The sequence below is a fragment of the Trachurus japonicus genome, chromosome 24 (genome assembly GCF_045865225.1).
Source record: "Trachurus japonicus isolate A0001 chromosome 24, Traja_1.0".
Lineage (NCBI taxonomy): Eukaryota > Metazoa > Chordata > Actinopteri > Carangiformes > Carangidae > Trachurus > Trachurus japonicus.
Genome location: NC_140930.1, coordinates 21,820,654 through 21,845,530, shown reverse-complemented (window position 1 = coordinate 21,845,530; position 24,877 = coordinate 21,820,654). Strand labels below are relative to the sequence as shown.

At 41.2% G+C, this 24,877-nt stretch overlaps 1 protein-coding gene across 1 annotated transcript in view; it reads right to left on the bottom strand.

The window, feature by feature from the left end:
• Window positions 1–2,928: 2,928 nt before the first annotated feature.
• Window positions 2,929–24,877, bottom strand: part of nt5dc1 (5'-nucleotidase domain containing 1) — a 78,377-nt gene continuing 56,428 nt past the window's right edge. Inside the window, exons 9-12 of the mRNA XM_085771499.1 lie at window positions 20,324–20,445; window positions 9,312–9,485; window positions 5,906–6,074; window positions 2,929–3,044 (exon numbers count right to left, since the gene is read on the bottom strand). Coding sequence (XP_085627625.1) covers window positions 2,932–3,044; window positions 5,906–6,074; window positions 9,312–9,485; window positions 20,324–20,445 — 578 coding nt within the window. The 3' untranslated portion in view covers window positions 2,929–2,931. The remainder of the gene's footprint in view (window positions 3,045–5,905; window positions 6,075–9,311; window positions 9,486–20,323; window positions 20,446–24,877) is intronic.

The following is a 24,877-nucleotide window of genomic DNA, read 5'->3' as shown; positions in this document are numbered from 1 at the left end:
TTTTAATGGTGTCTGCATGTTTGTTAAACCAGTATCCTCCTTGCATTAAAGAGGAACTATGGAAGTCTGGTCACTTTTTTGCTGTTTTGGTCATTTTCTTTTCCTGTACGGAGCTCGTCCTACAGATTCTAAGTGCATATTTTCACCTCATCACACCTCATCACTAGCCCTCCTCCCTCACTTCCTGGCCATGTGCATTTGTTTACAGCGAAGCTGGCGAGATGGCAATCCATGGAGCGATGTCTACTGAGGTGGGTAATGTTAAAAAGAGACTACAGTTTACCTGGCGTGTTTGTTTCGTAGTGTGGTAAAGCAGTCCATGTTTCTCGCGAGACGAGATCTGGGACACTGGGTCGGAGACGCTGATCTTGCAAGGTTGGTTTTCAGCCAAGAGACATTAGGAGGAAGGCAGAGAGTCTCCATTCTTCCTGTAACAAGTAATTTAACCATCACAATAACTCAGAAGCTGTTTAATTTAGATGCAAATCTTGCATCTTTGATGGACTTGGAAGTTACTAGGTTTTTATTTGCTTAATTTTTTTTAAAGAACACTCAGAACCAGGAAGCATTTTAGTAAGAAAATTGTATAACATTTTATTTCATTGACAGTACTTCAACACTTGAACAGAATTAAACTTTTCCTGTGTTTTCAAGGACTTAAGACCACAAATTAATCCAACATAAGGCAAATGTGCATGTCAAATTTTCAAGGTCAGATGAGAAAAGAAAAAAGTACAATCACAACAGCTGTATGCATAAAACACTTGCACACACAGCACAAGTAATAATTCACTTTGGATGACCAATCTCACGTACGCGGTGACAGCTATGTGCAGCTTATTATCAAAATATTCCCTCTTCATTTGTGAAATGGTGGTCATCTTAAAGGAACACTTCAAATTTGGGAAATCATCTTTTCAACTGTTTACTTAAATGAGAAGACTGAAACCGGTGTCATCTCTGTGTGCTTTGAGGAAGGTCTGGGATGTTTAGCATATCTTAGCACAAAGATGGCTTAGTTTATGTATCAGCTGACAGGTTATAGGAGTTTATTTGTGACCTAAGTGCAGCTATGTAGTGTGCAGAAGTGGATGTGGATTTTTTATTTGAAATTCCACAATAGCTGAGACATTAAAAATCATTCAGTATTCAGGATGTTACAATATCTCTGAAACTAAAGAATCACAGTATATGAGTGCAACAGGCCTATCATAATTCAGTGGAGGGCATTTGTAAGACTAGGTTATTGTTCTTCTTTTGCTAATGTAAACAGAGAAAACAGTTGACACCAAATCATCTGAGAAGTAACATGAATTACCACACCATGGAAGAGTTTTGGAATTTGCCTTGGGTTGTAAAAGTCATGGATAATTGTCAAGCTGTTTTCTGGTTTTGTTCAGATGATTCAAAAATAACGGTTTGTTATTGTTATAAATGTATGTTGGTTATCATTAGTAATTTCCAATATTGTTAAATATCTGACCTCCACACCTAAACTTGTGGATAAATAAAACCTGAATTAAACCCAAAACAGTAGAAAATACCAAGAACTGACCATAGAATTGTATCCAATAGCATGTTTGTTTTTATCCATTTATATCTTAGAAATATGGACTTGCACACATTAGACATTAGAAAGGGTAGACTCAATAAAATTTGCACCTGTGCAACTGTGTTCAAAGGTTGGTTCTCAGTTAGTACCAACATAGTAGATACATGGAGACTTGTATTTTCTTACAGTACTACTACGAGGTAAATACAAGAACTCATGGAAGTGATTCTTGAATTAGCGACAACTTTTACAGCTATTAAGACTAAACTGTTTTGTCCAGTCTCAGTGCTAAGTTATGCAAAAAACTTAGAGCGTGTGCCGAGATAAACCCTGATTACAATCTTCTCTGACAGAGAACAAGCAAGCTTTAATAGATTTGTCCCAAACTGAGTATTCCTTCGATGTTATGGCACAACTTCAGTCTATGCACACCGACAAAATAACCATTCAGGAGTCGGTTAAAGCATATCTCAGTCTGGTACTGCATATAAACGAAGAACAAGTAGTCCACTTTTTTTTTTTTTACACAATCACTCAAAGAGCACATATCACTGTTGCACCAAAAATAATACAGAGAACATCTAGCATAGTTGTATTATCCATTATTATCATTATTATTATTATTATTATTTTTATTGTTTCCCAAGGGTTGTGTCTTTTGAAACGGCCAACACAAAGGACGGCGTGGTGCCAGCTCTTGGGCGAACACCTTCCACGAAACTGACACAGTGGGAACATTAGACCTTAAACCTCATCTTAAGGTTACTAAAATGCATACAGTGAAACTATATTTGAAAAAAAATTAAGACTTCACAACAACTGTGTTATACAGAAATACTGCCACAATGATTCCAAAGGATTCTTAAGGGACAAACACACTGTGACCTTTTGGGCTTGCTTACAGTAGATAACACTCTTGAGGTAATCACTTTAGGGAAAACAGGTCGTAAAATGTACACTTTTTTTTTCGTAAAAGTTTGAAGAATTAATTTAAAACAATCTACTACTGAAAATAAGGGAGGGGCATCACACAATAACACTACATCTCTTATTATTACTGTATGCAGACACGCGTACTTATTTTGTCGTATTTCCACGTATACGGTACACTAAACCACGAAACGACGTTCAAATGTAGGCGTTATTACAGAGAGATACTGTAGCTTACATTCACATGGTTTCTCTGAATGGATGAGGAGTGTATGCTTCCTGTGCTCCACAGATGGTGGTGGGGGTCATCAGGTGGGAAACTACAGGCAAAAAATGGAGGCACATTCCTCTCCTGAGGCAGAGGGGTAAGGGAGGTTGTTTTTTTTTCAAACTTTTTCATTTTTTCCTTTTTCTCTTGATTTTTTAATATATAGTATATGTATTTCTTTTTATGACAGGCTCCCGCACATCTTCAGCAAAGAATCTGGAGGCCTGGGGTAGTAACCAGTGGTGCAGGGCTTGTCTGGAGAAAACCTGGGGAACTTGTAATCCAGGGGGAGATCTAGACAGAGCAAGATCAAAGAGGTTAGAACAGATTTATGCACAACATGTACTGGGCTATTGTTGCTGAACAGTAAATGCTCAAGAGTAATGTCTTATTATTCAGCTGACAAGCACGCATTGTTCTTAACATCAGGTAGTAATCATACAGAGCTCACTATTGTTGGTGTTTTATATTTTACACCCGAAGATACAACTTTGACGTACAAGAATCCTAAATTACAGGCCTGCAAACTCAGGTAGTCTGAAAACATCATCCCTGAATAATCCACTGTGGACAAAATCTTGCTCAAGTTAGTTCATTTGGTTAATACTCCCAGGAATGAACTGTCCTTTTAAAGAAACTTCTCATCCACGCTGCTGTTTTTCAGCCCCTACAAACACTGCTGGAGCCTTTTCAGTATGAACATACCTGGGCTGCGTTGTAGTCTGTTGGGCAGAAACTGATACTTTTAGTATTGATGCCCTGCACACCCACTTCACCTCCTGATTGGGTTTTATTAAATGTAACCAAATGTACCACCATACATCAATTCAATCGCTTGGAGCCAAGTCACACTATCAAATATAAATGGTGAATAAAAACAGAGAGATTGTAAAAAGTAACTAATTTAACCAAATAGAGGTTGAAGTTTGAAATAATTGGGATACTGATCTGAGGTCATATCGCCCAACCTCACCACTACCATCAAGAAGTCAAAGACATAATGTAGACAAAGATTGATTGGTTTTATGATATTCCCAGAAGATAGGCATTTTGAGTCCCACCTTTTGGATCTAAAATAGTAAACTAATCAAAGTATATAAATATATATTATTACTGACAAGGTTATATATCATTGTGTAAAATAGAATGATTGACGTTTGGTAACAGATTTGCATTGTCAGTGCACCTGGCTGGCACATTTACTCCAGCTGTGGAGCAAAGAAACACAGAAGAGGCTCCACTGGCTGTGGTTCAGTTGTGTTTGAACCCCATGTCCTGTTGTGTTGAGTTATTTTGGCAAAAAGACGTCAGTGGATTTGACCTGCTTCTGACGTGCGTTATCGTCTTTTTATAAGAAATATGTAGTGGATTATTGTGGAGCGGTTTGACACGTGTCGGCCATCGTTACTGGCCAAGTCAATTTTTGCAGAAATGCATCAAAACTGAGATTTCTTTGGAAATCTGCGGCACTTTCAGCCACATTCAGGGTGAAAACAACCCTGGCACCGTCATTCTATGGGAGACAAACACCATTTTTCCCTGGAACTGATCTGCAACAGTGGTAATTCTGACTTTGGCTCCACATCTGTCTCTGGTTCAGTCACTGTTTTGACTCTTGTGAGTGTTTCTGTGCTGAAAGATGAAGCGACTGTTTGATGTGGCAGATTCTGAACCACTGAAAGTTGAACATCAGATTGTTTTCTTCCTGTTTTTACACCATGAATCCAATTCTCATGCATGTGTAGCATATGAGTGTGCTCTAAACAACAGACAGCAAAACATTTGATTGATGCCATGTTGAAGGAAACAGATGTAACTTTCTTGTTTTGCTGTTTGTGATTTAACGAACGCAAAACACACTAAACTGTTTACCTGTTGTCTTGATAAGTTCCATTTAATGTTCATTTCTCTGAAACTATTTCCATCAAAAACAGACTAATGTCAAACTTATCACTCTGCTCTAGTTTCTCCTGTTAGCATTAATACGGTTTTCACCTGCTTTACAACTCTCTCATTTAATGTTAGACCACTGTCAATGTCAATTTCATGCAGCCCCTCACAATACATCTTCTTTATATACAGTAGAAGAAACAATGAGATTAAGCAGGGCCGTTGCTAGGAATTCTGGGCCCCATTAAAGAATACTAAAGTGGGCCCCTATACCCCTAACTTTTCCAGTTTTTTTTTCTTAGACTACGAATGTATTATCATTTTTTATTTAGTCTACTTTGTTTTGATGCTAATGCAGCATTACTATGAGTATTAGTCAGGGTCTTATGCAGAATAAATCAGTCATACAAAGATTAGACTACTGGGTTTTTTTGTGGGCCCCACTGGGCCCCTAGAATTATCATCACCTTTCTCCCCTACACAACGGCCCTGGATCAAGTCAACTGGAAACCATCAAGCCGTAACAGGTTGTCCATCCGTCTGTGTGTTCCAGAGTCATGTCTCTAAATCAAGCAAAATCAGTTTGGAGAACCTCAGGGGTCTATTTTGAGCCCATTATTATTTACCCTATGCCAGGCCTGGACCATGTCATCTCTTATTCTTTCATTTTCAGTTTGACCCACTGGTAAAGACAAAAGCTGAAGCGCTGTGTTCGATGCACAACTGTCTTGTTCTTGATAAACTGTTCTCATAATCTGGATCTTGATATGGATTTATTCAAAACTGTAGCTAAGAATCATCATCAACATATCGACGTACAGATCACACTTCAACTCACCTGGGACAACCTGGGTTGCCTTCTCTGGAACAGACCACTTCTACATTCAGACCGGATGCCACCAACAGCATCAGGGCTCATTACCATAAAGCTGCCAGGACACACACACCTCCCTACACACGCTGGCAACCTGCATCTCATTGCTTGTCACTAAGGACAAATGGCTTGGATGTTCTCACTGCTTTCAGTCTTTGAACAGTGGGCTATCTCCCACTTAGTCTAACAGCTTTATTGTAAATTTCTTTGGGAAGAGCCACATTGCTGAGTTGACATTTACTTTTAAGGACTATTTTAAGAACCCTATTTGTGGCTAATTTCCCCATCTTGTCACTTCCAACAGTCTTATTTCACAATCTTCTTTCTCTAATCACCATCCAACCATGATGAGCATTTTTGTCCTGTTTTTTTATTCTCTCCTTCCACATACCTGCTATGTGCTCAACACTAGGGATGGCCATGGTGCTGTATTTGTGAATGCAGTGGGAGCACCAGGTCAGCTTCTGGCTCTCCTCATCCCCTCCTCCACTCTGATGTACGTCGACAAAGTAAGAGCCCCACTGGTTGGACACGGCAGATGGTGTCTTCATGCCCTGCTCCTGTTGAGACAATCACAAACCAAACTATGTAACTGTGCATCAAGATTTTAAGATTCTCAGGCAAGTGCAGACATGATTAAAGGAAACGGGAACTCTACTCTGAGCACAGGGAATAGAGAGAGACTTCAATCTGGCTTTTAACCAGCCAGCATTGGGAGTTATTTTCAGAAATGCAATGAATCATTATTCTAAGAAAAAACCTTGCTAGCTTATTCATAATCAGTTATAGAACATCAATACATTCTTATAGGCAGAACAAGCTGATAAGCAGCAATTGCTGCACAAACAGGATGTGGAAGGGGGATGTGAAAAGATACCAACCTAACAAACCTGAAAAATACATTTGCACATTGCACAATATCAGCTAATGACATTAGGAGCTGCTGCAAAACATAGCAACAAGATATAAAAAGAGGAGTATCGTGATGTTATCCCATATATTTCTAAATGTATGTGAAAAGGAACCAAAAACCACAATTATGTATGATTTCCTGACATATTTTTAAAGATGGAGGAATTATTTTCAGTATAGGTTATTTCTATCTATAGGATATCTATGTTATCCCCAACTGGACCACATTATACACCTTTTATCTCAGTCTGATTGTGCACTATAAAAGATAACTTTCTTGGCAACATTGGATAATCAGAGTGGAGAGCTGGTTGAAAGGAAAGTTAAAAGGAAAGAGAGCCAGTGAACAGATGGTGGATTGACATGTGAAAACAGTTTCAGTCTGAAATGTTGAACTGATGATGTTTTCAAGTGAAGCCTGAGTTAGAAAAGGCAGGAGCATGTTTAAGTACCCCAGAGAACCCCACAGCAAATGTAATCTGATCTAACTCATCACCACCAAGATTTCATCTGTCAGTAATGTTGGACCAACCTTACATCTGCTGTCTGTAAATAATGACAGCTTCCTCAAACAAGCAAGCGTAGGTGTTCTGAGTTAAAAAATAATCTGTGTAGCTTTGATTCAGTAACGTTCTGCAGAAACACCTCGGTAAAGACAAGTGGTCAGTGCACATTCACCAAAAGTGTAGCTAGTTGATGGGTGGGGAAGCCCATTAGCCAAAATAATGTCCTGCAGCTTCTCAACCATTTTGATTGATGTGTGGCTGCGTTCTCAGACCTCAGCAACTGATAGGAATCATCACTAGAAGTATGACAATGAGAACAAAGTTCTAATTAACTGGAATTGAAATAAACCGTTGACACAGAGTTGTTAATTTGAACTGTGCCATCATTGTTTGGACACAACTACATCTGTGGTGATCAAACGGTTGAAGTAACAGCTTTGGACAGTCCTCTACATTTTTGAGAAAAACAGGTCAACTCCTGGTCTCTGTGTGTACTGACAAAAGATGACTCATCACTTTTTGACTGCCAGGATTACAGTATCCTGCTGGTTAATGTGAGAGATGCACGGATTACAGCTATATTGGCTGCTTCAGATTTTCTCTGACACTTTGTAACTTTTCTTTCATCTTAGGCCCTGTCCACACGTAAGCACAAACGGCTGAAACTGGATACTTTTCTAAGTGTTTGGGCCTATCATCCACACCTTACGGCGTTTTTGCAATGGATTTGTAGATATGTAAATAGATGCAAGCATGACGGTTGTCATAGAGTAAACAAAGATCGGCATTTTTGCATTACATATGGACAGAGACATTTTTTTAACGAGTTGGTGTGGATGTGAATTCTTTTTGCAAAAATTGTTACTCCATGCAGTCTTCCCTCCCAAATGGTACGTGTGGACAAGGCCTTGGTTGAACATCATTGACTATTAGCTCTTGAATAAGTGGGTGTGGGTCTCTCTCTCTTTAGTATATTTTTTGGGCATTTATACCTTTATAGATAGTACAGTTGAGACAGACAGGAAACGGGGAGGCAGAGAGAGGGGGAACGACACGCAGTAAATGGCGCCCGACGCGGGATTCGAACCAGGGCCGACTGCAGTGAGGACTGTGCCTCTATACATGGGGCGCCCGCTCTAACCACTACGCCACGCGACGCCCCGGGTCTCTCTCTCTTTAAACAAAAATCTTGTGACTGTTTTTAGACTGATTACTGATTCAGGATCACTACTATTATCAATGCCATTATCCAAAGAACAGTAGCAGTTCATGGTGATGCTTTAGCTTCTTGAAACTGACCATGTTCAGGAGGTGATGGTGTCTGATTAAGTTTGTTTTTCCTCGTATTTCTGCTGTTGCCTCTTTTAAAGTTTTACAAACTGTATGTTATGCCATTGCCATGTTGTGTGTGTGTGCGTGCCTAGAAGTGCCTGTGTGTATGTGTGCACGTTGTGAACCCTGGTGCTAGAGCGTAATTCCATTACACTGATAAATGGCCTTTTCTAATGATGCTATCTGATCAATCTGTGCATCCAGGATCTAAACGGATGCAGCAGAACCTGAGCTTCCATCTCTTTTTTACTCCATACAGTCTTCCCTCCCAAAACCCAGGGCTGGCATTACCCACAATGCAATGCCACCTAATATAATCCAGTCAGAGATTCAGGTGTGTTATGTTAGTAGTCATGAACAGACTCATTTACTGCATGTACTACCTTCCAACACAACTTGAACACATACCTGTGTCAATTAGGGCTGGGACGATATGTTCTTCTCCCAATTTGACGATTCTACGATCTTTTGGATGGCGAATCGATTTAAATTACGATTCTATGATATTGCCGATTCTCTCGATTTTTTGTCTGCAGAGACGCACTAGTCTGCATTATTAACATTTATCTGCACACAAATACTGTAGGAGCCTATAAATTAACGTACAGTGAACTTAAACCCTTTTCAAAACCTGGACTCTCTGTATGTAAAAAAGGCGAACAAATGCACATTGTACAATATTTTAAATTTTGTTTTAATTTTTTTTTTTTAAATTTAAAAATCGTCAAAAAAGATATCACTATATTTATGTGAATCGATTTTTTCTCCCACACCTAGTGACAATATGTTTGATTTTACATGCTTCTACATGACAAGTCACTATCAAATCCTACCCATAATCCTCCCTAGCAGCTGATGTACGTATACAATCAGACAGATCATGACACAATAGAAGCTTATAGGTGTGCACGGACTCACTCTGAGGGTAAATGGTGGCAGTAACCCAGAGGAAGAGGGGAGAGGCTGACAGAGGTGGGGGTGGGGGCTGTGCTGGGTGGGTGGGGGGAACTGGCCGCTAAACGGAAACAGCTGCTTCTGTGAACTTACCTCAAACTTTCCCTTTTTCTCTAGAGGCTCCACTTGGGCCTCATTAGACATCGCCGCATCGCTCCTCGGGATCCCCTCCCCCTCCATCTCTTCCACTATCATCACCGTCTCCCACTTCCCAAAGCTGCTGGCGGGGTACATGTCTGACCTCATGCTGTCTCCAAAATACGCCACCTGCAAGGTGAAGACAAGGAGAGGACAGAGGAGGGAGGACAGCTTGTTTGACTGCAACACAGAACTTAAATGCAGTAAGGCAGGCATATACTGACCCCCCCCCCCCCAAGGGTGAACCAGACCAGACACGATGAGTCTGCAAAAGCCATTACATCCTCTTTGACCATCGCATCCCTTTTGTCCTCCACTTCTGAAAAGAAAAGCAAGTTGAGGCAGGTTTCCCTCAGACACATTCCGACAGTGAAGTGCAGGCACACAGCGCTCAGCCTCAGATCCAGCTCCCTTCAGATGGGAGAGGAAATGGAGTGAGAAGGAGGAGGAGGAGAAATGGAGATGGCTGGAGATTAAAAAATGAAAAGACAGCAGTCTGCTGACACCCTGAACAGAGGGAAAAAAAGGTTTCACAGTCACAACAGGATACAAAGTTAAAGAGCAGAGGTTGGTTCAGAGGAAATCTCTAAAAACATCTCCTGGGACCAATTTGTTATTTGATTTTCAGACCATTAACACACAATTATTTTTACATCTGAAAACCAAAAGGGAACATGGAGATTCAGGGTGAGAATGTTCACATTTTAATTATCAATGAATGAGTTCTTTATTGTGCTCTGAAAAGATCATAGGACACTTGTGTATTTAAAACATGCTTAACTGTGATGATTTCTCCCTTTTAACTACAGTGTAATAGACAGGATAAAATCCACAGCCATCGTTTTTCATCCTCAGTCTTCAGTAGTCTGGTTTTGTCTCTACTAACAAGTGTAGTTTATGACAATAAAACACAACTATGGTGTACAAAGATCGTATTCTCTACTAAAGAGACTTGAACTTAAGTTTAGCTTTGGTACATTCTGAACATTATGCTCAAACAGCTCTTAAAACCAGACATTGGGGTGTCTAACCCATCATCCAGCCACACAGGATATGTTTCTCTGAGTATTTACCAGAAATATGCTATTTATCTATTATCTATTTATTATCTATCATTAAGAAAACAGTGAGTCAACTTGAAGAGTGGCTCAGAGTCTCTGTTCTGATTGGCTCACTAAGCTGTTGCTACTAGAGCTCCAGAGAGACAACATTGAGATGTTTTTTTGGTTCTTAAAAGCATACAAGCATGCTTTCTAAAAAAAAAAAAAAAAGCAAGATACATCTTATTGATCTTCTTATGGATCAACACTTCAAATAAAAGAGGGAAGAAGAGGGAAGTCTGGAACCTTTAACACAAAATGAGGCAGACTTGTACATTGTAATCACAGCATAATAATGTGATAATAGCATTTCAAACAGAATAAAAAAGAGTAGGAAGGGTAGAAAGACTTCAATTATATAAAACAACATCCGGCTCTAGTGTAAAGAAACATTCTTTGTAACTAATTGGAAATCATAACATGAGGTGCTTTAAGTTTGAACCTATTTGCGCCTAATTATTCAAAATACAGATTATGTGATTTATGATAAATTAAAGTTTGTGTAAAGTTAAAAACGGCCACAATGAAAAATTGAGAGCTTAAAAGAAAACGGAATACATATCTGATCAAAGTTTTGTCTAATCAAAGGTCACATGTTTAAGCTTAATCATAATAGTTATCTGAAACCTTTCAGTGAAGTTTTATAAAGGTTGCATTATGTAAACCCCTTATAGACATCACAAACAAGGGTCACACACACTGTTTGGATGTGTGTGCGTGTGTGTGCATATGTGTGAGTTAACTCAATCAAATCTCCCTACAGGAGTAACAAGGCCATAAAGAGGATGTAAGACATTCCAGTAGCTGCCTGTAAGTCCCTCCCCCTCTCAGGCTGACTGTAGCACATGTAAACAAACAGTGGAGCTAATGGGGGCCGCTACAGGCCAGGCCCATAGGGGAGGAGGAGGAGGAGGAAGAGGAGGAGGAGGAGGAGGAGGCTGCAGGAATCACATTTCCACCAGGAGTTTCCCAGAACTGGCCACAGCTGGTCCTTGTACCCCCCAAAAACCCCCCTCACCTCTCACTGCTGAGCAGAGCTGCTGCTGCCAGAGTCTGGGGATCACTGTGATAAATATTTACAGAGGCCATAGATTCCAGCACAGAGGCAACGTATCAAAAAAAGAGACTCATTGTGGATGGATACAGTTACATTAGCCTGAAACAGAGTGAGGTGCATGAGTCAAAGCAGCATGAGGTGAACCAGACTGCAGGCAAATCGGCTGGAAGGACTCCTCTCTGGTTCTAACAGAGCACATCACATGACAGTCCTCAGTTCGCTTTAAATGCTCTCTTTAGTTGTGTAGTTGTGCTTTATCCCAAAATCTGCACATCTCTCACTGTGCCACAGTGAACCTCACACTGGGGCAAGCTGAGAAAAGTTACAGACACCTCTAAACTGATAGGGCAGTGTTTTTCAACCGTGGGGTCGGGACCCCATGTGGGGTCGCCTGGAATTCAAATGGGGTCGCTTGAAATGTCAAGTAATTGATTTTTAAAAAATTACTGATATATATATATTTTTTTTTACTAATTATTATTCTGTCAGGACCACTATGTCAAAAATAATATTTAATTACTTGCACAAGTTTAATTTGGCGGTATGGTACTGTTCTGGGACCCCCTGCTCTTCCATGCGCTTGCATGGAAAGCCTGAGGCAGGAAGAGCACCTTCCTGCCCTTCACGAGCCATCATGAACGGCATAAGCAGGGAGCGCAGCAGCAAAGAAAACCCAGACAGAGCAGAGCAACCAACAAGATACAATGACAGGAGGAGCTGGGGCGGAGGTGGGTTGCAAAAAAGCCGGCAGAGGAAGCAGCAGCAGCAAGGGAGGTGACGTCGGGCTGGAGCAGTTTAAATAGCGCGCTCTGAATGCAATTCCCCAATAGGAAGCAGCCACGGGGAGTCAGCTGAGCCATCAGCTGATCTGCACCGGTGATGACAGTTACGCTGTGCTGATTAAGAGCTTGACGTCATGGCCTGCCAGAACTAACGCTACGCTTGATTTATTTTTAAAATTATGATTAAAAACAGCACACACAATCTTAAACATCTGTTTTCTACACTTTCACTTTCTCAAATATAAATCGAGTTCAAATAAAATTCTGCATAAAAATATCTAAACTGGCGCATCTTGATTGATGGCCGTCAGAGGAGAGGGTCGCCCGAAATTTCTGATGTCAAAATGGGGTCACGAGCCAAAAAAGGTTGGGAACCACTGTGATAGGGGCTACGCTTCGGAGTATAGAATGCACCTACAGAGACAGAGCCCTGAAGAAGGCAAACAATATTATGGGTAACCAGTAGCACCCTTGCCCCCTCATTGTCAAAAAACAGATGGAAATCTTCATTTTCCCCACAATTAAGCTTCTGAACAGCTGATGCATTTGCACTTTACCCATTCAATCCAGTTATGAGTGATGTCCAGCTGGTCTGGGCTGGAGGGAGGATGGTGTCTGTGATTATTATTGTTATTGTTGGTACTGCTCCTGTATTAGTGCTGCTCTCTCTCCCTACTCTGCACCCAATCCAAGGTGTGAAGAAGGTGATATCCATGTCCATGTTTTATTTATTTGGTGTTACTGAAATCCCTTGGAAAATCCCCTCCTGAGCAGCCCCAAGGTCCCAGACTAGGATCAGTCAACACTGAGATATAAAGGTTCACGGCCAATTCCCATCACCATGTTGGTACATCATGTACACAATTCCTGGAAGCATTCAGGTTCTTGAATGGCCTGCACCATCACCAGACATGGCATAAAGCAAGGGATTTCATCATTTAAAGACCCACTCCCGTGAAAATCGTGTTTTTTGAGCTTTTCACATGTTCCTGTGGCATTTTTCTTGTGTTAGAGCACATATCAGCAGAAAAGGAAGTGCAAAATTGCATTTCTGAGTTTTTCTGCCTTCAAACTGCTGTGAACCAATGGCAGACGCAAACTGGCAGTTTCAGGGAGACTGGAGTTGAGGGTGTCACAGCTCCAGGGGAGGGCACTAGTGCTACAAGCTCCCGCCCTGCTTGCATCTGGCTCAGAGGTGAAAGGCTTGACAGCTCAGTGTAGCTGTCAAGGTATAACAGGTATAGCTCACCTGGTAGAGCAGCTGGCATTGTGAGCAAGGACTATGTTCCAGTCTGGGATCGAATCCCAGTGTGGAGTTTTATGCTAAACGCGCTGAATCTGTAATTGTACAATGTCCAGCTGTCAGCAAGCGGGGGGTGGGGTGCGAGGAGGTGGCTGGGCGGGTGCAGAGCAGCGCAGTCTCCGCCCACCCTCCAGAGGTGCATTGCTAATGTGCATGGCTAATGAGCTGGTTTTAAAATGGCCGAAAAGGGTCGCGGGAGTGGGACTTTAAGGGTTAAGGACATTTTGCCTTATTGACACACACATTAGGGGGGGCAGAAAGGCCATTGAGTGGTTTGATGGCATTACTTGACTTACTACAAATATATTGAATTCCAGGAACTTCCAGCAACAGTCTTTAAGTGTCAAACTCACGTAGATCATTTTGGATTTTAGATGTTCTTTTGTGATCCATTCGATCAATAGAGTTAACTGAAATCAAGTATTGCTCAGAGGGTTCATCCTAACATTGTTGCAGTAGTTCCCCCAAAGGTTTATGACCTCCAGTACAGCTTATCTGGTTCAGGTCTGGAGACTGTTCTGGTCTTCATCATGTGAAGCCTCTTTCTGGTTTTGTTTGTCTATTATTGTGGCTAATTATCTTAGTGCAGGACGATCCCCTGACTAACGGTCTTTGTTACTTTTTGTTTTTTTCGTCATTCTTGTATACAACTATGATCCTGGAGTACAGTATGTTCCTAATGATACATCTGAGGGTGTAGTTACACAGTTTGTACAGACAGAAGGTTTGTGCATTGCCAACCTGTAGGAATTCTTTGCATTAACTTTAAAGGTGTACAGAAATGGCCGTTTGTCCCGTTTGTCGCGCCGAGTTGTCACGAGCTGCAACACGAGTTTACCCGAGTAAGGAAAATGAATTTGATTGGTCGTTATCGAGCGGGCGGGATATTCAAAGTTTGGGGCGAGCCCGAGCTCCGTGTGTGTGTGCGTGTCTCAGACGTTTGAATGACGGATTACGGATCCAATATCAGTGGCTAGTGAATCGTGTACAGGCTGACGTATAATCCGTGCGCCTGCATTATCCAATACGAAAAAAAAAAACTACACTAAAATACACACTTTCATCACGGATTTACTCAAAAATAGAATTTTGCACAAAGTTTGGCCTACATCGTCTGATAGATGAGTTATTACACTAATTTCATGACCCAGAGTGGGCTCAAATTCAATTTTCTTTTCTGTACACCTTTAAGAACTCAATTTATTTCCACTGGTGCAGGAAAACTGGAGGTGAAACAAATTTTTTCCATTACATTTTCCACTTACATAAGTATCTTTGTGTCATTCAAGGTCACTCGCTGGACCTGAACTGCAGAAATTTCAGTAACAACTGAAAAAATGGGGAGCTCTCAAACCTTTGACCAGTAGTATAGTTTTACTACTCCCAAGGTTGTTGTTGAAACGCAGTAAGTATCTTGGATGATGATTGCTCTACTTTTCTCCAAGTTTTCCAATTTAGATTTACATTAGTCAAATGACGTAACTGGCACGATCGTTTTCTGTGAATCAGGACCAGAGCTGTAGAACTGAAATGTTTGAAAGTTCATAAATGAGGTCTTCAGATTTGAATAGGATCCAACTGTATAGTATGTAAGAAGCAACTCATGTTAGTTACAGAAGTTGCTTATTTAGTTTAGCCTATATGCATTTAAGGACAGCAACTTTATTCAAATATCTGAGACCCGAATGACTTTTAAGCTTTGGTTTTAAAGGGACAACGAGGAGTTTTGGAAAAGCGAAGCGTTTTCACACTACATTTATGAGCCTCCGCGCGCACCGTACATTTCTTTGACCGGCACAAGACAGACTCATGTTTTCATTCATCAAGAATTAAAGTCAGAGGTTGGAAGACGATCACATACCACCGTAGTTCCAACCATAAACGGTGATTCGGTGGCGTTATTCTCATGACTCGCCACGAACCGAAAGTAAGGAAACGCTGGTCGGTTCGACCAGCATTTCCACCACCACTAATAATAACAAAATAACGATAGAGACAAAACTATATATTTATCGAAAATTGAGCCCTTAACAAGTGTGGGTAGCGGAGATTCATCCACATTAACGTGAGACTTTTTTATAACCAAATAGAAACTTCTCTATTCACCTCTATTCTACAGTGATGAAGTGTTTTACAACTCCAGAAAGTTACATGCTGGAAATCAATTCATGCTATAACACTACAGTATGATCACATGATAAAGAGTAGAAACAGGCTCTTGATGGTACCAAGTAATCTACCAAAAATGTACACCCACACACATTTCATTGGCCAGTGCAGCACGTTGCCAAATGATGTCCACTCCACTGCACCAAAAGGCTGAGCCAGGTTCAACTTTCTGTTGCCAAGTAACCCTGAGTCTCTTCACAGGAGTCCTTTGTATCAACAGCTACATTGTGACAACACAGATGTCTCCGAAAAATAAATGAGTGGGGAGGGCATTTTTTATCATCGTGCTAATGTTGGTCTAAAACAAAGCCATAGTGAAATAATATAAACGAGTGGATGGTCAAGACAGCTCAGCGTCTGAGTCAGAGTGGGGAATATTATTCAGTGGTCGGCTCAGAGAAAGGATTCAGTGTCTGCCGAATGTCTCAGCACTGATACAACACAACAACAAGGCTCATTTCTGTCAGTCTGTTTTTTTCCGTCCAATGAAAGCGGCTTACTGCAGCTTTAATGTGACATACAATGTGGGCCTGTGGACAGCCATCTCTTATCAACTCATCACTCAGAGCAGCAGTTAAAGCCAAGCTAAGCCCAGGTACCCAGAGCTTCAGGCATGCAAAGGGAGCCTTAATGAACCCATTGTGCAGCACACTGTGTGGGACTGGTGGACTGGAAGCCTGGGAAGGAGGGTGGCATAAAAGACAGAAAAAGACAGATCTTAATTCTAGGATGGATTTTAAACAAGTTCAGTTTTGCTATTACTTTAATGTTATGTTTAATGTTAGTTTACAATGTAAAAGTCAGCACTGAGAGGTAATTGATTCATAAAGAGGCAACATGCTGAGGCTGAAAGATCCTGACTGATTTATCTTGTCTTCAAAAATGTTAATAAATTAAGCTGTGTTTAAAAATGGCTATGTAATATTAAAGCAGAAGTAAGCGGAATGTTTGTGTTAATATAAGTCTTAAATAGTTATATCTTCCGACAGCAATCACTTATAGTATATAGAGTGTTTGGTCTGAAACACAGGTCTGTCAGTCACTCTGCTCTGCTGTAAGCCGAGGAGAAAACTTTCCTTGTATCCTACAACCTTTATCCAATGAGGAGAGAGAACGGCATAAAGGGGCGGTCCTCTCTGTGTGTGCAGCCAAGGGATGCGCGTGAATGTGGTGACGTAGGGACGAGGGCGGGGACCGCTAACTCCATCGGCTGACAAGAAGTTAGCCAAAACCACCGGATCGCTGACTTCTGCTTTAAACTGTTAGGAAATAATTGACCTGTAAAATAAAGCTTTTAAAAAAAAAAAAAATCATAATAAATAACTTGATATCAGATAATTTGCTCATCAACTGAATTCAATCTCCTCTGCTGCACGGGAACCGTTAATGAACACAACTAGCCATACTGAGTGTGTGTGTGTGTGTGTGTGTGTGTGTGTGTGTGTGTGTGTGTGTGTGTGTGTGTGTGTGTGATCATGGCTGTGACCCCAACACTTGTGTGAGCACAGTCAGTATTCAGCAGGAATTGTAATCTTCACTGAATGCCTCCATTCAGCCCAGCTGCATTAAGTCTTATCAGGTGAAAGTGGAGAAAAGTGAAAACACAGAGCGTCTCAGGTCGCCCTGGACGGCCGTTTAAAGCAGCTATAAGTGCAGGTTGACACTGAATTCCTAGAGAGCTTTCTCCACGTGGCCAGAACAGAGGGGCCATTGAGCAGAAGGGGGACGGAGGGTGGGGGGTGGGGGGTGGCATTAGAGCTGTGGAAGTGGATGATGACCAGTATTGTTAGGTGGGTTCTGCATGCGCCTGATCTGACTTGTTATCTGACAGTCAGTACGTTTACATGACACTTGAAAAAACCGAATTATTGCCTTAATCCGACTATAACTGGACAAAGTGCATGTAAACACCTTAGTCCGACTGAAATCGGAGTTGAGAACTCCGATTAAGACACCCAGATAATGCGATTGGAATTCGATTTTCTCCGTCATACATACACCTTAGTCGGACTGAAGCTGGACAATGCATGTGTGCATGCTCCACAACCGTAGAGACTGTGTGGAGTGGAGCAGAGAAGCCGCCCGAACCCAGCAAAGTAAAGAAAAAAACCCAACATCAGCGCTGATTCAATGCATTTCACACAAAATCGAATTTTGAGCATAGCTCGATTAAGCTCTGCATGTAAACGTACTGAGTGTGAGACACAATAAAAGCCACAAGCTTGACACAGTAAATGTTGTTTGACTGAAAAATCACTTATTGGCCACGGTTACGGTATTTTTTTTATTGGAAATTAAATGATTTTCATTCGGAATTAAAGCTCTCATGTAAAGGTGGCCATTGTTTCTGTTCCGATTTGTTGTCAAACTATCAACACACTGTGGTGGTCAGGCTGATGCTAGCTAGCCAGCCTGCTAATTGCCATGATAACAAGCTAGCTAGCTAACATGCTCCACAGTCTTCCTTTGATAGTCACACACACACACACACACACACACACACACACACACACATACACACACTCAGGAGAGACTGTTCAACTGTTGGGCACCTAGAGACATGCGGTACAAAGCTGAATTTATGTTGGAAGTGTGTGTGACCAGCAATAAAAAGGCTGTTGGGGAGTGGATCGTCTGGTCTGTGTTTGTGTTGGGGAGGGGAGAGGAGGGGAGGAGGGAGGAGGAGGAGGGGGGGGTGTTGAGGGCAACTCAAGGTGGCAGTGAGACTTGCTACAGATATATTAGCAGCACCGTCTCCTGGCAATAAATCAGCAATTTTTACAGAGCAGTTAATATTCCAGCCGAACAGGGTTATATGGAATAAAAGTGGATGGTTCAACACAGCTACAGTAGTGTAACATCCACCTCCATGTTTGATCGTCTCACTCTCAGCTCCTGCACAGACTTACACAGTGAATTTTGTGTGGGTAAGATTAAAATTAAATAAAAAAAATTAAAAAAAGAGATGCATAAATTAACTTCTGCTCTCTGCATGAATCTATTACTCTCTGGTCTTCCTCACAGATCATGAACTTCAGCTGGTTCAGAAAGCAGCAGGCTGCAATCTCCTCAGTACAACATGCTCCTGTTTCTCCAGCAGCTGCACCTGCTCCCTGATGAACACAACCTACACCTCCATATCTCTCTGATCTGCTCCACCTCACACAGCTTCCTCCTCCATCATCTCTCCGTCTGACTGCCACAGGCTTTAGAGCCTTTGGCCACGTTGCTCCTCAACTCTGGAACCACTTGGGACAGTCATGTTAAACCCAGTGGTGGTGGTCCACTTTAAATTGTATAAAATGCGTAAAGAGGAAGTTTCTTCATGAAAACATTGGAAACTTTAAAATGCTTTTCTTTGCATCCATCATTTTACAAGCACATCATTTTCTCTTACTTGAATGTAGCCTATTTCCTCCCCCATTTTCCGCCTTTGTAATATTGATTCTTTACACTCACACATTCAAAGCTACATTTATATTACTTTGTATTTTATGTCTTGTATGTGCTACTTTATTTTTCATTTACTGTGTGTTGGAAGGCCTTGGTGAGTGCCTTGAAAGGTGCCTGCCGTTAAAATGTATCATTATTATAATTATAGCTGAATGTGGCTTAACCACCTCAGTGCAGTGGCCTGATTCCCTGACATGCCACTACCGTCACTGACTGTGAAAAAAATGCTGTAATTAATTGAGGTTTAACCTTATAAGCCAGACATGATGTCATCCTTTTGGGGGCAAGTAGACGACTGTGGCTGCGACTTAAATGTGTTACAAATCAGCAGTCGCTTTTTTGTTGAAGGTTGGTACATGGAATTCTAATATTGGTGTATTTTCTCTGACAGGTGGTTTATATCAGTGAACCTCACAGTTGCATTTTTCGTTCACACACCCCTTATGAGTGTAGCCTACTCAGGACCACTGCAACATTTAATAAGCTTTTACCCACAGACGAGGTTTCCCAGTGTGGGACAGCGGCTGCAGCTTCTGCTCCTCACAGGGAGCCACAGGCCAAGCAGCTTTCACTGACTGTCTGATGGAGGATTTTTTTTGTAGCTGGCTAGGGTTTCAACCAGTGACTCAGCATTTTCCTCTGGTCTACCCACAGTGACATTGTTGTCCTGCTCTTAGCTGAGCAGTTATCTTCAAAGGTGTTTTAGTGATTATGCGCACAGAATCTGAACATGGCCTTCATGTTGATACGACCTGAGCAAAAAAGCCAGGCTTGCTTTGAATTGTTGGGCCTTTGCTTTTTTTGTCTACCTGAGACATCAAAATAAAAAGAATGGGCTGCATTGTGCAACAGAAGCTGGTATGAGGAGTTGGCTTCAGTACACACAGCGCGCTGGCACACGGGGGCCCCGTCGACAGCCATGCCAAGGGCCACGTTCCTCCTCTCCATCACACCAGTGTGAATCTCTGAGCTGATTTATTATGAAGCCCTCGTCTCTTTCAGCCGCTGCCAAAACCCAAGTTGTGGTCAAACCTCAAAGCGGGCTGCAGACGTGCTTCAACCAGAGAGGTTAATATACCACCTGGCCGAGCGGCCGGCCTCACCTTGGGCTCTGGTTTTCCCGTCATTCTCTTGAGCAGCTCGTGGAGGTGCGGCCAGTTGCCCTGGGAATACCAGCCGGGTTTGTCCAGCGAAGGTAGCCCCTCTTTCTCCTCCACGTCGTTCACTGTGGGAAAGAAAACAAAATCAAAGTGAACAATTTGACTTCACCAACACCTCAGCAGAGTTTTCAGCGATACATGAAAAACAATGTCAATATTTCAAGGAATTACAGCTGTTGTTTCTTTACTCCAGTGGTTCCCAACCTATTTTGGGTTGTGACCCCATCTTGACATCACAAATTTCTGGCGACCCTGCAACCATGTGCAGTAGGGCTGGGTAAAAAAATCAATTTAATCGATTTCATTTAAATTTTGTAATATCGATTCACAGGGCATGAGATCATTTTTTCCCCCGGTAGTCTCGTGCCTGATGAAGCAACGGCGCGGTTACGTCTGACGCTCTGACTCAGTAACTACGAGCGGAGTTTCTTTCTTCCTCTTTGTAGCTGTGCAATGTATTGCTGTGTTTGATATGATTAAAAACCAAACCAAACCAAACTACGAGCGGAGATCACGTCAGCTCAGGTGATCTGCAGGATATTGTTTCACTTGAGCGCTCCGACGCTGTGTGTGTCTGACACACACACACACAGACATCTACAGGAACCGCATGTTCTTCACACCGCAGGTGAGCCAACATATGATACGTGTTACCGCAGAATAAAGGACACGAGCAGCTCCGTGTTTTCATAGTGCAACTTTTCTCCTCCACTTTATGACAGTCGGATCATAACACATGATGCCCGGACTCCGGAGGGAGGCGACCTGACCGGGCCGGACTCGTCACAGGAACCGCTCCACACATTCACCGTCACTTTATTTACCATGGGCTCCGTTTCTACACATTTCCTCCCTCAAGAGGGAGGGAGGGAGCTTTAGCTGCTGCAGACTTGACTTGAGACAGTTTGAAGTTTACTTTTAGTTTTTTTTTTTTTTACCATTAATATTATTTTTTGCACTTAAAGAAACAATGCCTTAATTATAAATTAATTAATTAATGCAATTTGCAGTGATGGAATGTTGCAGTTCAAGTTCACTTGCAATTCCTTTCTAATTTCAAAATTTCCCTTTTGAGACTTGGGACAGTTTTATTTACAGTTCAAGTTTAAACTGTCAAATTTACAAGTTTGCACTTAAAAGCTGTTGTTTATGGTGAAAAGAAAAAAATAAAGAACACTGTATTTTGTAACAGAGTTGAGCCATTTTCATTTTTTAAGAGGAGATTGAATCGATTCTAATGAAATTGAATCGAATCGAATCGTGATTAATCGATTTAGAACCTTAGGAATCGAAATCGAATCGATTCAGGAAATTGGCCACAATACCCAGCCCTAATGTGCAGTCATGTGATCGCGACTGTCAATCAAGATGCACCAGCTCAGATATTTTTATATGCTGCATTTTATTTAAACTTGATTTATATTCGAGAAAGTGAAAGTATAGAATACAGTTGTTTAAGATTGTGTGTGGTGTTTTAGTCATAATTTTAAAAAGAATAATAATTACACTGCTTTACTCCAATGTGTTAACGTACAGTCGTCCAACAGCCATTACCAGTGGAGGGGAAAACCAGCCATGTGAGTGAGAGCAGAGCAGCAGTGACTGGCCCCTTCAGACCGGCCATGTCCCCATCGTCTCGGTCCAAGCCTGCTACAACACCACGTGGAAAGCACAAGTGCTTCCAAAACCTCACATTTACCCTCCAAAGAATTTGGGAGCCATGCGTTCAGCCATGCACAACAGCCGGTCGCAGTGAGCTCACCATGCTCATGTCAAATGACTCAGGATTTTCCACTTGTTAGCTACATGTTTTATGATTGTGTAGAAGAAAAACGTGATTTAGCGCAGAAAAAGTCCAAATCCTGGTTTTACTGTGGCCACACAAACAATAACAGTAGTACAAGAGTGTTGTTGTAAAATAAAGCTTGATTCAATATTATAACTACTCGAAAATACCTAAGTGAACATGATTAAACAAGACAAGGGGTGTGACATTACTGACATGTCACACACATGACTGAATATACAGTAATGTCCATGGCATTTACATAATGTGTCGCATTTGGTTGATGCAAATACACTGTGAACATTGTGCAACTCAACAACTGACGTAAATGAAGCAAACTTATTCTAAGTAAGAACAAGAACAGGTGTCAACAACTGCAATTCACAGTACTGTTTCATTATAGGTACAGTGCTGCTTGAAAGTTTCTGAACCCGTTAAGTAGTTTAGATTTTTCTGTTTGTTTGTTTTTTACCATGATTTTCTTATTTTATCATCACCAGTTTTTATTTACGATATGTCACGTTTATGTATATCAATTCCATGCACTTGCTTTGAGGAAAGCTGTGTGTGTAGCCAGCAGAGAACATGAACCATGGAATCTGAATATATGCAAAAGTAAGTGAAGTTAGTGAGTCAAGTAGGTAATAGACTCAGGTGGAATACATGTGGAAGCTCAAGTGAGATCAATCAAGTTAGACATCCTTAAGAAAGGTTTTTTTAAGATCTGTAAGACAGATAATTCACAAATGGAGGACACTCAGCATCACCACAACTCCACCCAGAAGCGGGCTGCCATCAAAACTTTCACCAAGATGCACAAGAAAAATAATACATCAGGTAAAGGCCAACCCTCACATCACCCTCTGGCAGCATCGGGGATAAATGTACATGGGTCAACAATCAGGCGAAAAATGAATAGACATGTCATTCATGTGAGAGTTGCTAGAGGAAAGCCTCTGCTCTCAAGAAAGAACAAGATTTCCCGTGTAAACTTTAAGAGTTCACTTGGACAAACCAGAGGCCTACTGGATGTCCAATCTCTGGAGATGAGTCCAAAATTGAATTATTTGGCCACAATCACAGACACCATGTCTGGAGGGTTCACAAACTTTCAAGCAGCTCTGTATATTCATAATAATAATAATAATAATTCATGGTGACTGAGTGAACAGGGGAGTCTACAGCCATACTAGCAGCCCTCAGAGGCTGTAAACTACTGTGCCTGGAAGCTAAATGTTAACATCAGAATACTAACATGTTCACAAGAAAATGTAAATAATTTAAAGGGACAACGAGGAGTTTTGGAAAAGCGAAGTGTTTTCACACTACATTTATGAGCCTCCGCGCACCGTGAAATTCTTTGACCAGCGCAAGACAGACTCATGTTTTCATTCATCAAGAATTAAAGTCAGAGCTTCAAAGACAATCACATACCGTCGTAGTGGCGACCATAAACGGCGATTCAGCTGCGTTATTCTCATGACTCGGCTCGACCAGCATTTCCACCACCACTAATAATAACAAAATAACGATAGAGACAAAACGATATATTTATCGAATTGGCCCATTAACAAGTGTGGGTAGCGGAGATTCAACCACATCACCAAGTGAGACTTTTTTAAAACCATAGAAACTCCTCGTTGTCCCTTTAAAATGCTGATTTCAATGGGTCATTTTCTATGGATATCAATACAATGATCTTGTAACAACAACACAGTACACAAAGAGCTGGTGAGAGGTTGTATTCAGTCACCATGACTCCATGTGGCTCCTGAAATTCTCTCACTTCAAAACAAAGAGCTGAGTGGTTTTCAGGAAAACATACGAAAACAGACATTTAACTGCAGTCACGTAATCATGAACAGCTATTCTTCTCTTGTGGCTGCCATTTCCCAAACGCTCCGTCCTGACATTTTGTGGTTATTTACTGCTTGTATGTATTTTTCTAACTTGGAGTCAGTGAAGGTGCTGACATGCAGGAACGTGAATGAGTTATATAAGAGGCTGACACAAACATGTTGCAGGTGGTCGTTATAATGCGGACTGGAGCGGTCTGGTTTGTGGTGTGGTGGTTCAAAGTAGCCTATTTCAAAGGGGCTGTCAAAGACCACTTAGACAAGACAGACACACAGAAATATGTGCAGCAATTACACATGTAATTGCAGTAATTACGATACGGAGTGCTGATGCATCACTTTCCAAACAGTAGTTCTGTGTTGTTTCTTCACTATTTCATCACATTTTAAGAAAATGCTGTATTTTATAAGGTTTTACATTTGAAGATTACTATACTTGTTGTAAATACACAGCCTGAGCATCATAGTGGAGGAACCCTTTATACTTTCTCCAAGCAGAGACTCATATTTCTAAATATAATCTTTGGGTAACACTTTAGATTAGGGAACACATATTTACCATTAACTAGGTACTTATTAATATGCATATAGTTTACTAGCTCCTTATAAGTAATTATTAAGCACATATTAGCACCTTATTCTACATAGCCTTATTCTACCTCTAATACACCATGAATTAAGATTTTTCCTGATATTAACTCCTAATTATCACTCATTGTAAATTAATGCATTAATGCTATACTAATTCAGAGTGACAAAGGAAGAATTACTGTTCTTGTGCTACTGCTCCTGTACAAGGCCCCAATAACCCACTGGTTATTCACATCATTATTCAGAAACAACAATGCATTAATT